The sequence below is a fragment of the Rana temporaria genome, chromosome 12 (genome assembly GCF_905171775.1).
Source record: "Rana temporaria chromosome 12, aRanTem1.1, whole genome shotgun sequence".
In the NCBI taxonomy this organism is placed as follows: Eukaryota; Metazoa; Chordata; class Amphibia; order Anura; family Ranidae; genus Rana; species Rana temporaria.
Window position 1 is genome coordinate 93,217,834 of NC_053500.1, and position 13,078 is coordinate 93,230,911.

At 47.6% G+C, this 13,078-nt stretch overlaps 1 protein-coding gene across 1 annotated transcript in view; it reads left to right on the forward strand.

Annotated features, from left to right (window-relative positions):
* The window catches only part of RPL27 (ribosomal protein L27), a 71,826-nt gene extending 64,812 nt beyond the window's left edge, over positions 1–7,014 (forward strand). The window contains exon 5 of the mRNA XM_040331869.1: positions 6,922–7,014. Within this exon, the coding sequence (XP_040187803.1) occupies positions 6,922–6,970 (49 nt within the window). The 3' untranslated portion in view covers positions 6,971–7,014. The remainder of the gene's footprint in view (positions 1–6,921) is intronic.
* The last annotated feature ends 6,064 nt before the right edge of the window (positions 7,015–13,078 follow it).

Genomic DNA, 13,078 nt, shown 5'->3' on the forward strand with positions numbered 1-13,078 from the left:
GGTTGTCCGTTCACACTTTCTCAATTTTAAAAAGTTGATGTGCATCTTTGGATGCTTGCCTTGGCCGCAAGGTTTTGCAGGCGGCTGTTTGAGGTTGAAACTACTCAGTTGAGGAGCTCTGTTTGAGGTAAAGTTAGTTTTTAATGCTGTTCCCACTTTTTTTTTTTTTTTTTTTTTTTTTTTTTTTACACTGCTTGGACGTCCTACAAGGCAAAATTTTTATGAGGCTCTGTCCCCGTCCATGGGTGAAAAGAGAAAATAGGATTTTCTCTTCCGTTCATAGATGGACACAGCCTTCATTGACATTAGGGTTATGCTGCTTCCTACCAGGAGATTTAGGCAGAATTTAACAGCACTTAAAGTGTTAAAACCTTTCCTTTGTGCCGCTCCTCCCAGGGGGTGTGGCTCCCCCAGGTATAACCCACACCCTGCTCTAGGAGCCTCAGTCTTTTTCTGCCTAACGACAGGAGAGTCAGGCTCTCTGGAGTCCCTGTACTCTGGAGTTTTTTTTTCTTGCGATTTTTCTCGCTTTTATTATTTTTTGTTCCTGCATTTTTTTTAATCCTGTGATTCTTCTATCAACAGCCGACTGGGTGACAGGCTGGCTCCTCGACCCTTGTAGTCCCCCCAGGTTCGGCCTTCGAGCGTGTGCCAGCCCTTAGTCTAGCTTTGGGACGTTGCTCCAGGGGCGGCCGGGGAACTTCGGTTCTAGGGCACACATATGACCGGTCTTTTATGGCTTTGTCACATTGTGTCTGGCCGACAGCCATGCCGTTCACAAACGTTGGTTCTGTCTGGGATACTTCCAGCCGGGTAGTCGCAGGACGGGTAAGTAGTGGCCTCTTACTCAGGTAAGTGGTTTGGCTGGAATGTTTCCCTTGGGAGGTCGACTGAGGGTTTTTTCCTTGCTTTCCTCTCTCCCTTATTCCTCTCCCTCCTTCCCTTTTGAGTGACGGCTGTGAGTTTTTTTTTTTTTCTGGGGCTCATGTCACTGGGCCCGGGTGTTGCAGGGGCTGTGTGTGTGTCACTGCAGGGGGCTGTGGTGTTCACTTCTGGGCCTTTGCAGTGTGCTGTGAGGTGTTTTTTCTGTGTGACAGTTGCTGTGTCACTGTCTTTAAATCTGCGTCATTGGCGGCCATTTTGCCGGAGCCTAGCCTTATATAGCCCGGCGGCCATTTTCTTGTGCTGTTTTTTTCAGCATTCGGCGGCCATCTTGCTTTTTCGTCTGTCTCGTGTGGCGGCTTTTGGCGCTGCAAACAGAGGATGTGTCTCAGGGGAGAACAGACACAGCGCTGCACGGCTTCTCTACACACCTTGTCCTTCTCGGACCGCGCTGCACTGGATGGGGTGAGTACCAGAGGCCCCCATGCTCTCCATTAGCTGCCAGGAGGTGACCAGTGGGGATTTTTTTGTCCTGCCTTGCAGGGGGGGTGTTGGCACTGGCGCTATGGAACCTGAGCCAGGTCTCCCTCTACACTAGGCCTGAGTTAACCCTTAGCGCCCCTTCCCCTGCCACATCTGTTTATGTTGGCTATCCTGGTTTTTCTTGCCAGGTTTGAAGCAGCTAGTGCCCGGATGGGGGGTAAAAAAGTGCCCCCTCCCTGAGCCTGCTTCTGGGGATGTCTCTGACATGGAATCTGGTTCTGGTATGTCAGAGGCTGCGGGCTTGACCCACATGGATAGTGAGGATGTCTGCTGCAGTGTCAGCAAGAATTGTTAGCTCTTGTTTTTTCTGCGGTGCGTGAGACTCTAAAAATTGAGGATGTGGTGGAGACACCACTGTGTCAGTATCCGCAGGCCGCCACGCACCGCTGAAGTGTTCCTTGTGTTCCTTATTTGGACAATATGTTATGCAAGGAAGGGGATGCACCGCAAAAAGTTTGTCAAACTTTGCAACCCGTTACCCCCTTGAGGGGGGATTTAAAAAAAAAAAAAATAGGTCTCCCCTCCGCCAGTGGACCCCCTCCGCCAGTGGACCCCCTATGTCCAGACTGTGCAAGACCACCATGTTGCCTGTGGAAGGGGCTTCTGCATTTCAGGATCCCGCTGATAGGAGAGTGGAGGCCGTGGCCCGCTCCCTATTCACGGTGGTGGGTTGGGCGGTGAGGCCGGCTTTGGCCGGGGCCCTGGTCAGGCCCCGACTGAAAGGGCGAAGCTCCTGCTGCAGGAGCTGGAACAAGGACCTGGCTGAACGATGGTTCAGGGTCTGAATTTTCTCTGCGAGGCGGCCATGGATACGTTCCAGAGCTTCCGTCTATGCAGGGTTCTGCGCCGCCTTGTGTGGCTGAAGAGCTGGTCTGTGGACTAGTCCTCTAAGGAGGCCTTGGTGATGGCCTTTAAGGGTGAATGGTCCTTTTTGGGACTTCCCTGGATGGCATCATTGTGGATGCCACGTGTGGTAGGCACATGCTGTTCCCACAGTCTGGGAAGGGGTTGGGACCTTGCCCTGCGCAAGGACCCTCGACTACCTCTGAGCGTTTTTTCGCCTGCCCTGTGCGGTGGAGGTAGGTCTACATAGTGCTTAAACCCCCGCCGCGGGGTAGCAGCGCACCTGATACCGCTTGCCTAACAAGTCTGCGGACGTACCTGCTTCCGCCTGTAGGTCTGCTCCTGCCCGTGTCTCGTGTGGGAGACTGGCTTCGCACATTCATGGCTCGGTGGAGGTCTCTCCTCTCCGACTGTTGGGGTTGCAAAGTGGTTTCCTTGGGGTACAAGTTTGAGTTTCTCTCTTGTCTGCCAAACAGGTTTTTTCCCTCCGGCCTCCTCCGGTTCGCCGGTTGGCTCTGTCGGGGGCTGTCCAGGTTCTTCTGGTCAGGGGAGTGATTGTGTCGGTTCCCTCGTTGGAACGGTCTCAGGGGTTTTACTCCATTCTGTTTGTGTCCCCACGGAGGATGGGGCCCGGTCAATCCTGGGCCTCAAGTCCCTCGTTTGTTTTGTCAAGGTGCAAACTTTCAGGTGGTGTCGATTCGCTTGGTAGTAGCGGCACTCCATCAGGGGGATTTTTTTTCTGGCATCCTTGGATGTCGTGAACGCGTACCTACATGTTCGCGTATCCTCAAAGCATCAGAGTTTCTATGCTTTGCGGTCGGGGGGGACCATTTTAATTGTTGTCCTTCCCATTCGGCGGGTTTTCGCCAAGGTGCTCGTCCCGATACTGGGGCGGCTGTGACAGCGGGGGTTTTGTTATCATGGGATGTCTGGCCGACATTCTCCTTCGAGCTCTGCATTGGTGGAGCCGTGTCTATCACGTGTTACCTGGGACTAGTACTGGATTCCGCCAGGGCGGGAGTGTTTTTCTCCTAACAGAGAAACTTCAGAGACTGCTGTCTGCTGTGCAGCAGTTGCCAACCCAGGAACGGTCATCTCTGCGATTCTGCAGGAAGGTTCTGGGTACGTTGGTGGCCTCGTTCGAGGTGGTTCCGTATGTCCAATTCCACGCCAGGGTACTACGGAGGGAATTGCTGTCACGATGGGACTAGCTTCCGTCATCTCTGGAATATCGGATTCATTTGAGTCATCTGATCATGTCTCCCCTGGTGTGATGGCTGGCGTTTCCGGTGCTTCGGGCCGAAAAGTTGTTTTTTCTGCAGGCCACTGGACAGTGGTCACGACGGATGCCAGCCTCTCCGGTTGGGGAGGGGCGCCCAATCAGCCCAGGGGCACTGGACTCGGAGTCCTGCCTACTGATCAACGTTCTGGAGCTCCGAGCAATCAAGCTTTGCCTTGCCAGGTGGTCCCTGGATCTACAGGGCAGACAGGTCAGGATCCTGTCCGGTGACGCCACGGCGTAGGTGGATCATCAGGGAGGCACACAGAGTTCTGTTGCAGCGACGGGGGTTGTGCACATCCTTCGGGAATACGGAATTGGCTAGCCGACTACCTAAGTCGCACTGCATTGGACCAAGGAGTGGTCTCTCCACCCTCAGGTGTTTCGAGGTCTGTGCCGAAAGTGGGGCACCCGTGGGCGGACGCGTCAGGTGCGTTGGTGGCTCCTTGGGGTCACTATCGCCTAATTTACACCTTCCCTCCTCGGAAGCTTCTTCCTCGCCTGCTGCGCTGAGTGGAAGCTGTAGGGATTCTATCAGTTCTGATTGCCCGCGTCGCTTCTGGTACGCAGGCCTAATGCGTCTGGTGGCAGACGCCCCCTAGCGTCTTCCCCTGGGAATTGATCTTCTGTTACAGGGTCCGATCTTCCACCCTGTTTCACAGCCACCGGCCTTAGCGGCGCGGCTGAGAACCAGGGGCTTAAGGACCGAGGCCTATTGGGCTCGGTGGTCTCTACCTTGCTGCGTGCACGGAGGTCTACCTCGCGTAGGTTTTTTTTCCCCATACATGGAAGGCCTACATCTCTGTGTGTGGGGAGATGAATGAACTGGCACTCTCGTACATGCGTTGTGTACAGGATTCTGCTGTCTTTGCAGCAGGGAGTGGTTCAGGCTCTCGCCTTAAGTACGGTTCGGAGCCAGACTTCTGCTCTGGCTGTTTTTTAGTTGCAGCGACCCTTGGCATTGCACTCCTGGGTGCGTACGTTGGGTAAGGGGGTCTGGCAGGTGGCCCCTCCGGTGTGCCCTCCATTACCCCCATGGGACTTGAATTTAGTCCTTTCAGTGCTTCGGGATGCTCCCTTTGAGGACATTCGGGAGGTTTTTTGTTTGTCACAAAAGGTGATTTTATTTCTGGTAGCAATTACCTCGGTCAGACGTGTCTGTCTGATCTGGCGGCCTTGTCTTGCAAGGCTCCCTACTTGGTCATCCGTATGGATGAGGTGGTGCTGCGGCCGCAGCCGTTTTTTTTCTCCCTAAGGTCGTTTCGGCTTTTCACATTGAGGTGGACATTGTTCTTCCATCCTTATGTCCTCGGCCGAAATGCCAGGAGGAGGCCACTTTGCATCCTCTGGATGTGGTTCCGGCCCTACGAGTGTACTTATATGTTAGTTCCGTTCCGGAAGTCGGGCTCACTGTTCGTGTCGGTGGCTGGCCCTACAAGAGGGCCTGGCAGTCTCGTCGGCCACCATTCCTAGGTGGTTCCGACGGATTGTGCTTCAGGCCTATGCCCTGAAGGGGCATGCGCCCCCCTTTCGGTTATGGCGCATTCGACCAGGGCGATCGGGGCCTCTTGGGCTCTCCGGCATCTTGCCTCTGTGTTACATCGGTGTTAGGATGCATCCTGGTCGTCAATCCACGCTGTTTCAAAGTCTTAAGAGGTGGATGTGGGTGCATCTTTTGATGCCTTCCTCAGCCGCAGGTGTTGCGTGCGGCAGTTTATGGTTGGAGTTTCTCCGTTGAGCAACTCCGGTTTTTGTTTGGGGTGTAACCTGGTTTGCTGTGTTACTTTCCCACCCCTCGATTCTTTGACACTGCTTGGGGACATCCCTAATGTCAATGAAGGCTGTGTCCGTCTATGAACGGAAGAGAAAATAGGATTTTTGTACTCACCGTAAAATCAATTTCTCCGAGTTCATAGACGGACACAGCACCCACCCCTCCTTGGTTTGTACTGCTTGTTACGGACTGAGGCTCCTAGAGCAGGGTGTGGGTTATGCCTGGGAGGAGCGGCACAAATGAAAGGTTTTAACACTTTAAGTGCTGTTAAATTCTGCCTAAATCTCCTGGTAGGAAGAAGCATAACCCTAATGTCAATGAAGGCTGTGTCCGTCTATGAACTCAGAGAAATGGATTTTACGGTGAGTAGAAAAATCCTATTTTTTTTTTTTTTGTACTCGCCGTAAAATTATTTTCTCTGGACGGACACGGCACCCACCCCTCTTAAGTTTGTACTAATTTTTGAAGAACTGAGCTGCAGGGTGAGGGGTTATGACCCTGGGCGGGGCTGTTCAACTCTGTTAAAGTTGCATGTATTTAAATATCTAGCATGTCTGCCTAGTCCTCTCCTAATAGACGGAACATAACCCACAAGTCAAGATTTAAGGAGGCTGTGTGTCCGTCCATGGACGACAGCCCACTTGGAATCGGGTGTTCAAATCGGTGTTCTCACCCGTTTGATCCGATTCCTGTGCAAGTTTACAGTTCGCAGTGCGAACTGTGAACCGATCTGGGTGTCATTAACAATGTATTGACACCTGCAGTGGTTCAGAGGGCAGTGTGAGATGCTGGAACCGGAACTGTAATAGTGAACCTAGGCTGAATGTCTTAAATGCATTATGAGTGTACATTTTATCGTATGTGTGCAGAAGAAAAAAAAATTGGCTGTAGCAGAACAATGTAAAACAAAATAGTAAATTAACAAGTCTATTCAAGTCCTGTGGTTTACTAAAGCAGCGCTAATTGTCACTCCACTCAGTGTGACCAATATTTCCTTATAGTGTAGTTCATAAGAAGTATAAAATTGAAGGAATATATCCAAATGTCCACAGTAGTGCTTCTAAACTATATGGTGCTCTTCAATCCAGACAGCTTCCACAGTAGTGTATCACACGCCCTTTCGGGTTTGTACTCAACCACACAGCTGAGTTTGGTAGGCACTGACTAGCAGTATATTCACTCCTCTCCCATAGCAGTACTGCACTCGATCTCCCAGACTGGCTCTCTGAATCTCCAATTGTCAGGTTGACTTAAGGCATCACATTACCTGACCCAATCCTTGCTTCTGTGCCTTCCTCAGTCGTAAATGGAGGGTGCTGGTGTGTATCACAAGCCTTTGTGATGGCTTGCTGAGAGGAGAAGTGCAGTGTGTCACTGCACTGTTATTTGAATCTTGAGAATTCCTGAGCACCGGGATAGTGAAAGAAGGCCAGAAACTTCACTATTTTTGTTTTATATTGTAGCAGAACAATGTTTAAGCGTTACAAGAAAAATACAGAACAGTTTAGGGGCCTGTACTTGACTGAATTCTACTTTTGAGAAACTGGACAAGTGGTTTACTTTGAATTGATAAAACTAACCATACTATTTACATCTACAGGTACAAGACGGGCAAAAACAAGTGGTTCTTCCAGAAGCTGCGGTTCTAAAGCACTGTTCTTGTGGTATACCAATAAACTTTTCAAAAAATAAACCTGCTTGTCGTTTACTTTGTACGTAAACAAGTGTTTTTTTTTATAGATGGAATAGAAAAGTACTGGATAAGGACCCATTCAGCTCTATACTTGGGGAACATGCTTACACACTAGCTGCTCTCCTTGCTGTACACTTGCCCCTCTGTGCTCCCCTTCAGATCACAATCTACTCGTTTCTGCACATGTTCGGCTTTAATAATTGCTACTTTTCTTTATTATGACAAATTACAACATATACAATAAAAATGAAACAATTAAAAAACTGAAAAAAACACCAGACACAGTGGTCTAGTGTACATAGAAATACACCAAACCAAATTCACTACCCCCCCTTTTTTTTTCTCTTCCTTCCCTCCCCTTAAATCAACCCTCCATCTGCAGGAGAGAAAGGGAGAAAAAAAAGGGGGGGGGCTTAATAGCTCCCTATTTCGTGACCCTTAACTCTTTAGACCCCACCACCTTATGGCTCCATACCACACAAGAAGAATTTTTTTTTTTTTTTTTTTTTTTTTTTCAAATAGGGGCTTAACACCTTGTAGAAAAATATGAAAAGATTAAAGGGTCACTAAAGGAAAACATTTTTTGCTGAAATGACTGTTTATTGGGTATAGAGACATAAAAGTTAACTAATTCCTTTTAAAATTTATTAAAAATTGAATTTAATCTATCATAATGTGCCTCTAGTTTCACTTTCGGTTTTAAAGGTACATACGCGAAGTTCCGGGTGAGAGGTGAGTCGGCAAGACTCACAGAACAAAAACAAACAAATCCAGGGCAGTGTTTTGTTTTTAAAATTAATCTGATTGGTTCTGAGGAGTTTGACACACAGTAATGACAGCTTGGACCACCGTGAAAATCTCCCAGTACCATGGTTATAAGGAAACGGGCAACCAGGAAGTGTGGAGATCACAGCAGAATTACAGCTACTTCAAAGCAAAAACGAACAACGAGCACATGAAACCAGGACTGCAGTAAGTTAAAGGAAGCTATTTAGCTAAAAAAAAAAAAATTCCTTTAGTGACCCTTTAATTTTGTTTTGTGACTTAATATCTTTGAATCCCCACTTCCCATTCTCATGGCCCCATCCAACCAAAATCTTAAGAGGGGCTAAAAAGATTTTAAAAAAAATGTAACCCCACCCTCATTCTTCATAAGGCGTTGACTAGTTTTAATTTGTTCTCCCGCTCTACTGTGCAAATTATCCAGAATCATTTTGTGTTGTGGAAAAGAGAAAAAAAAATAATCGAAACCCTTTTTCTTTCCGTGCGCTTAATCCTCTGGTGCCCCCATGGGGGGGGACCAAAATGTCTCCCTCCCCGCCCCCCTAGACCACACAGCCCAGGACAAATCCACCCTTTTTTCAGGAGAATAATATATCCATCCCGCCCATATATCTTTGAATTTGTCCTGCTGGTCCTTAAAGCGGGGGTTCACCCTATAAAAATTTTTTTTTTTCCTCTAGCATAAAATTAGGCATTGTAGCGCGAGCTACAGTATGCCTGTTTATTTTTTTTAGCCCGGTACTCACTGTGCAATCGTATATTGAAGATTCTGACTCCCCACGGGGAATGGGCGTTCCTATCCAGAGGGAAGTTGATTGACGGCCGGCTCTGGCACGTCACGCTTCTCCGGAAATAGCCGAAATAGGACTTGGCTCTTCACGGCGCCTGCGCATAGTCTGTGCGCAGGCGCCGTGAAGAGCCGAGACCTACTCCGGCTGTCTTCGGGGAGCGTGACGTGCCAGAGCCGGCCGTCAATCACCTTCCCTCTGGATAGGAACGCCCATTCCCCGCGGGGAGTCGGAATCTTCAATATACGATTGCACAGTGAGTACCAGGTAAAAAAATAAATACAGGCATACTGTAGCTCACGCTACTATGCCTAATTTTATGCTAAAATGTTGTTATGGAGGGTGAACCACCGCTTTAACCGTATGTACCCATCTCTCTGCTTCCGTTATCCTCTCCACCTCACATTTCTATTATGTTGGGGACTCTGGATTGCTTCCAAAATCTAGGTATCAATGCCTTTGCTGCATTTAACAAGTGTGGTGTAACACTTATTTTATAAAACTTAATGGATGATGACATCCCATGAAACAGGAAATGTAATGGCGATGGTTCAATAAATCTTAATGTCAATTTTTTTTTCATCAAAGGGGATATCTCATCCCAGAATATCATAATCTTGGGACAATGCCACCATATATGAAGAAATTAACCTCTTTGGTTACACCCCCTCCAACAATTGGCGTCCGTCGATGGATAAATCTGGTCCAATAGTCGGTGTATGATACGATCTAGTCAAAAACTTATAAGACATCTCTTGTATATAAGAGCTTATTGAGGAATGGTGTGTTATATCGATCAACCTCTTTGATTGCTCTGCTGTAAAATTGTAGCCCAAATCCCATTCACGGATATAATATGGAGTCTTATTTTGAGCACTCTGGACCAATCTATACATCCGAGATAACATATGGCCCGGTTCCAGAGGGTTAACACACCGTTCCTCAAAAGTAGTCATAGAGTTTACGCATCTAATTTGATGATTCCATTTATTAAATAGGTCTGTCAACTGCCGGTATTTCCAGTCCACTATTGATGTCTCCCCAAGCTTTTGAACCAAATCTCCCAAGGAGAGAAATTTTCCCTTGTGGGGCCACCCCTGCACAATTCTCCTCTCCCTCCCTTCCCCAACCCTCTAAACTTCCCTTCCCCTGGGGGGAACCATGGGAAACCCTCCAGAGGGGTTATAGGCGATATTGGAGGGGCAAACTTTCCTGTCTTATTCATTCTATCCCAAATGGATAACATAGTTAATGGTGAAACATATTCCGACAAGACGTTTATCCCCCCCCCCGACAAAAGTCCTGAAAACTTTACTTATTTGTTTAAAAAATATTTGTGGGAGAGTTATAGGGATAGTGTGGAGGACATAGATAAGCCTAGGAATTGCACTGCATTTTAAGGGCGCTTACTCTCCCAAACCACGTCAAAGTATGGCTTCTCCATTTCTGTAAGGCCCTTTAGTATTGATGAGAGCAGGGGTACATCATTTAAATCAGGGGTGTCCAAACTTTTTTCAAAGGGGGCCAGATTTGATGAACTGAACATGTGTGAGGGCCGACTATTTTGCCTGACATTCTTTGAACCATTGAAATTTGGTCTAAGTGTGTTCGTCTGAGCACGAATACACTGCTCAACAAGAATTATCTTGCCTTTGTGGCTGTGTGTGGTGAAGAGATGAGCGCTATTTAGGACTAAGGATGAGCTTGGGGGTGTTATTTGTATATACCATATTTAATCGGTGTATAACCCGCACAGGCTTACCATTGCAACGAATGCAGCCTGATCGATGCCCATCTGCAGCCTTGGAGGGCAGAGGGAGGGGACGGGACGAGTGCTGACAGATTCCAAGCAGGAGAATCTCTTGTTTACTCTGTGGCCTCTTTAATACAAAGTCCCGCCTCCTATGATAGACAGAACAGTCGTCCATTGGCATCCCAGGAGACAGGACTTGCAACAGAGACGCTGCTGAGTAAACAGATTCTCTTCTTGTAATGTGACGGCGCTTGTCCTGTCCCCTCCAAGGCAGCGCCAATAAATACAGTATATCTTTTGGGGGCCACAAAAAATATGTATATCCAAATCCCCAGGGGGGCCACATTAAATCAACAGGGGGGCGCATTTGGGCCCCCGGGCCGGACTTTGGACATGCCTGATTTAAATCGTATAGGTGGTTGACATCTGGGGTTATGTGTCCCCAGATAAAATATGGAGTTCAAACGCCATACAAAGGGAAAGGATCTTTGTAACTTTTTCCTCATCCCCAAGGGCACCTGATTCGGCATCAATACCGATTTTTCTCTATTTTAAAATTAGAGATACAACCAAACCTGTCTATCGCTCTCATCCATTCCGTCAGGGACTCTTGAGGTAAGGAAAGATACAACAATAGATCATCCGCATATGGGGATATCTTGTGTTCCATTAATCCTATAACTATCCCTTTAATCTCCCTATTCCCTCTAATCTCTCACCAGAATGCTATTTACTGTGGTATTGGAACCAATGGGGACAATGGGCACCCCTGCCTAGTCCCATTCCTCATTTCAAAATCTTGATGGCCTACCATTAACTTTGACCCTTGCTCTGGGGTCTGCATACAATGCCATCACCCATCCCATCATTCTTTCCCTCAGGCCCATCTCCCTCAGAACTCCGACCACAAATCCCCATCCTACTCTATCGAAGGCTTTCTCGGCATCCATTGAAATCACTACCGCCGGAATCTGATTTGGGCCTTTATGCATCCAATGTAATACATGAAGGGCCCATATTGTATTATCTCTGGCCTTTCATAAATCCTGGAAAAATATGTAGCGCTAATATAAACACTTAAAGGGGAAAAATCGTGGGTCAATGGAATTGTGCCACAGTGACGTATAAATAAGTGTCCAATTGATAATTAAAACGCCCAATACATGAGTCCATCAGCAAAAGCATGTGACCACATCAACTGTCATGAAGGGGACATTCTGCACGGCTAAACAGGAGTATATGGAATACTCTTACCAGATACGGTGGATCTGCTTGTCAGCGACAACAGATCATGAACGCATGGAAAGACTCAATTCGAATCTGCTCAGCTGAACGAGGGCCGGATGGAAGACCCCACACAGGATATCCAGAAAAATGGCTGTAGTCCTAGACTGGAACCTCACCCTGGATGGATTCACTCAGAATCGAATACAGAGATGTAAGGTCTGCTTATTCCAAAGCGGCAATCGGTAGTAGAAATGTGGTATCCACTCAGAGGATAAGGGGCACAATCGCGGAATGTGAAAACTTTTGTCCAAGCAGGTCATGCAGGAGAAAGAAAAAAAACAATGCTCCGGATGGTGCAGATAAAAAAAGATGAGGTTTTATTGTAATAAAACCAGATAAACATAAAAGTGATCACTGAAAGCATAAAACAATGGATAAAAGCAATATGGGGAGCAGGTGTAGCACCATCCGGAGCATTTTTTTTTTTGTTTTTTTTGTTTTTTTTCTTCTGCATGACCTGCTTGGACAAAAGTTTTTTTCACACTCCACGATTGTGCCCCTTATCTGAGTGGATACCACTTTTCTACTACCGATTGTCGCTTTGGAATAAGCAGACCTTCCATCTGTATTTGAGTCTGAGCGAATCCATCCAGGGTGAGGTTCCAGTCTAGGACTACAGCCATTTTTCTGGATATTATGTGTGGAGTCTTCCATCCGGCCCTCGTTCAGCTGAGCAGATTCGAGTTGAGTCTTCCTTGCGTTCATGATCGGTTGTCGCTGACAAGCAGATCCACAGTATCTGGTAAGAATATTCCATCTACTCCTGTTTAGCCGTGCAAAATGTCTCCTTCATGACGGTTGATGTGGTCACATGCTTTTGCTGATGGATGTCATGTATTGGGTGTTTTAATTATCAATTATATATCAGACAGGAGGCTTCATATCTTGCATTAATCTTTCTTTTTAATGCCCATAGCAGAAAACATAACATTTGTTTCTTTAAAATTAGAAAAAACTTCATGGAACTACAATACCCAGCTGCCCCGTGGACCCCTCCCCCATGTCATAGTCTCTATATAAGGGGCTGTCTGGGTCTCCTCCTCCTCTTTCTTTCTGCTCATGGCAAGAAGATAAGTACTATTTGTTTATGCTATATTATTATTGATTTGTTACTTATTTAATTCTTTAAATGGTATTGTATTGTAAATGTTGTTTGCAAAATGTAATTCTGTTTGCAGGTACCGGAATGGCGCGGTAATCCCGCTATTCCGATCCGTGTACTAACCTGACTGACCCACAGGCTTAGTCAGACGCCATTGGTACATGGCCCTCTTCCCCTCCACCTCTCCCTCACTCACACCGCGCTTCGCGGGCTTTCTCCTGCACGGGGGCGTGGCCGAGCGACGCGCGTCCTATCGGCACGCCTCTGCACCGTCAGGCGTCCTATCAGAACACTCCCGGCCGTAATCCGTGAGATTACGGCCGAGGAGTTGCTAACAGCGCGCCGTCGGTC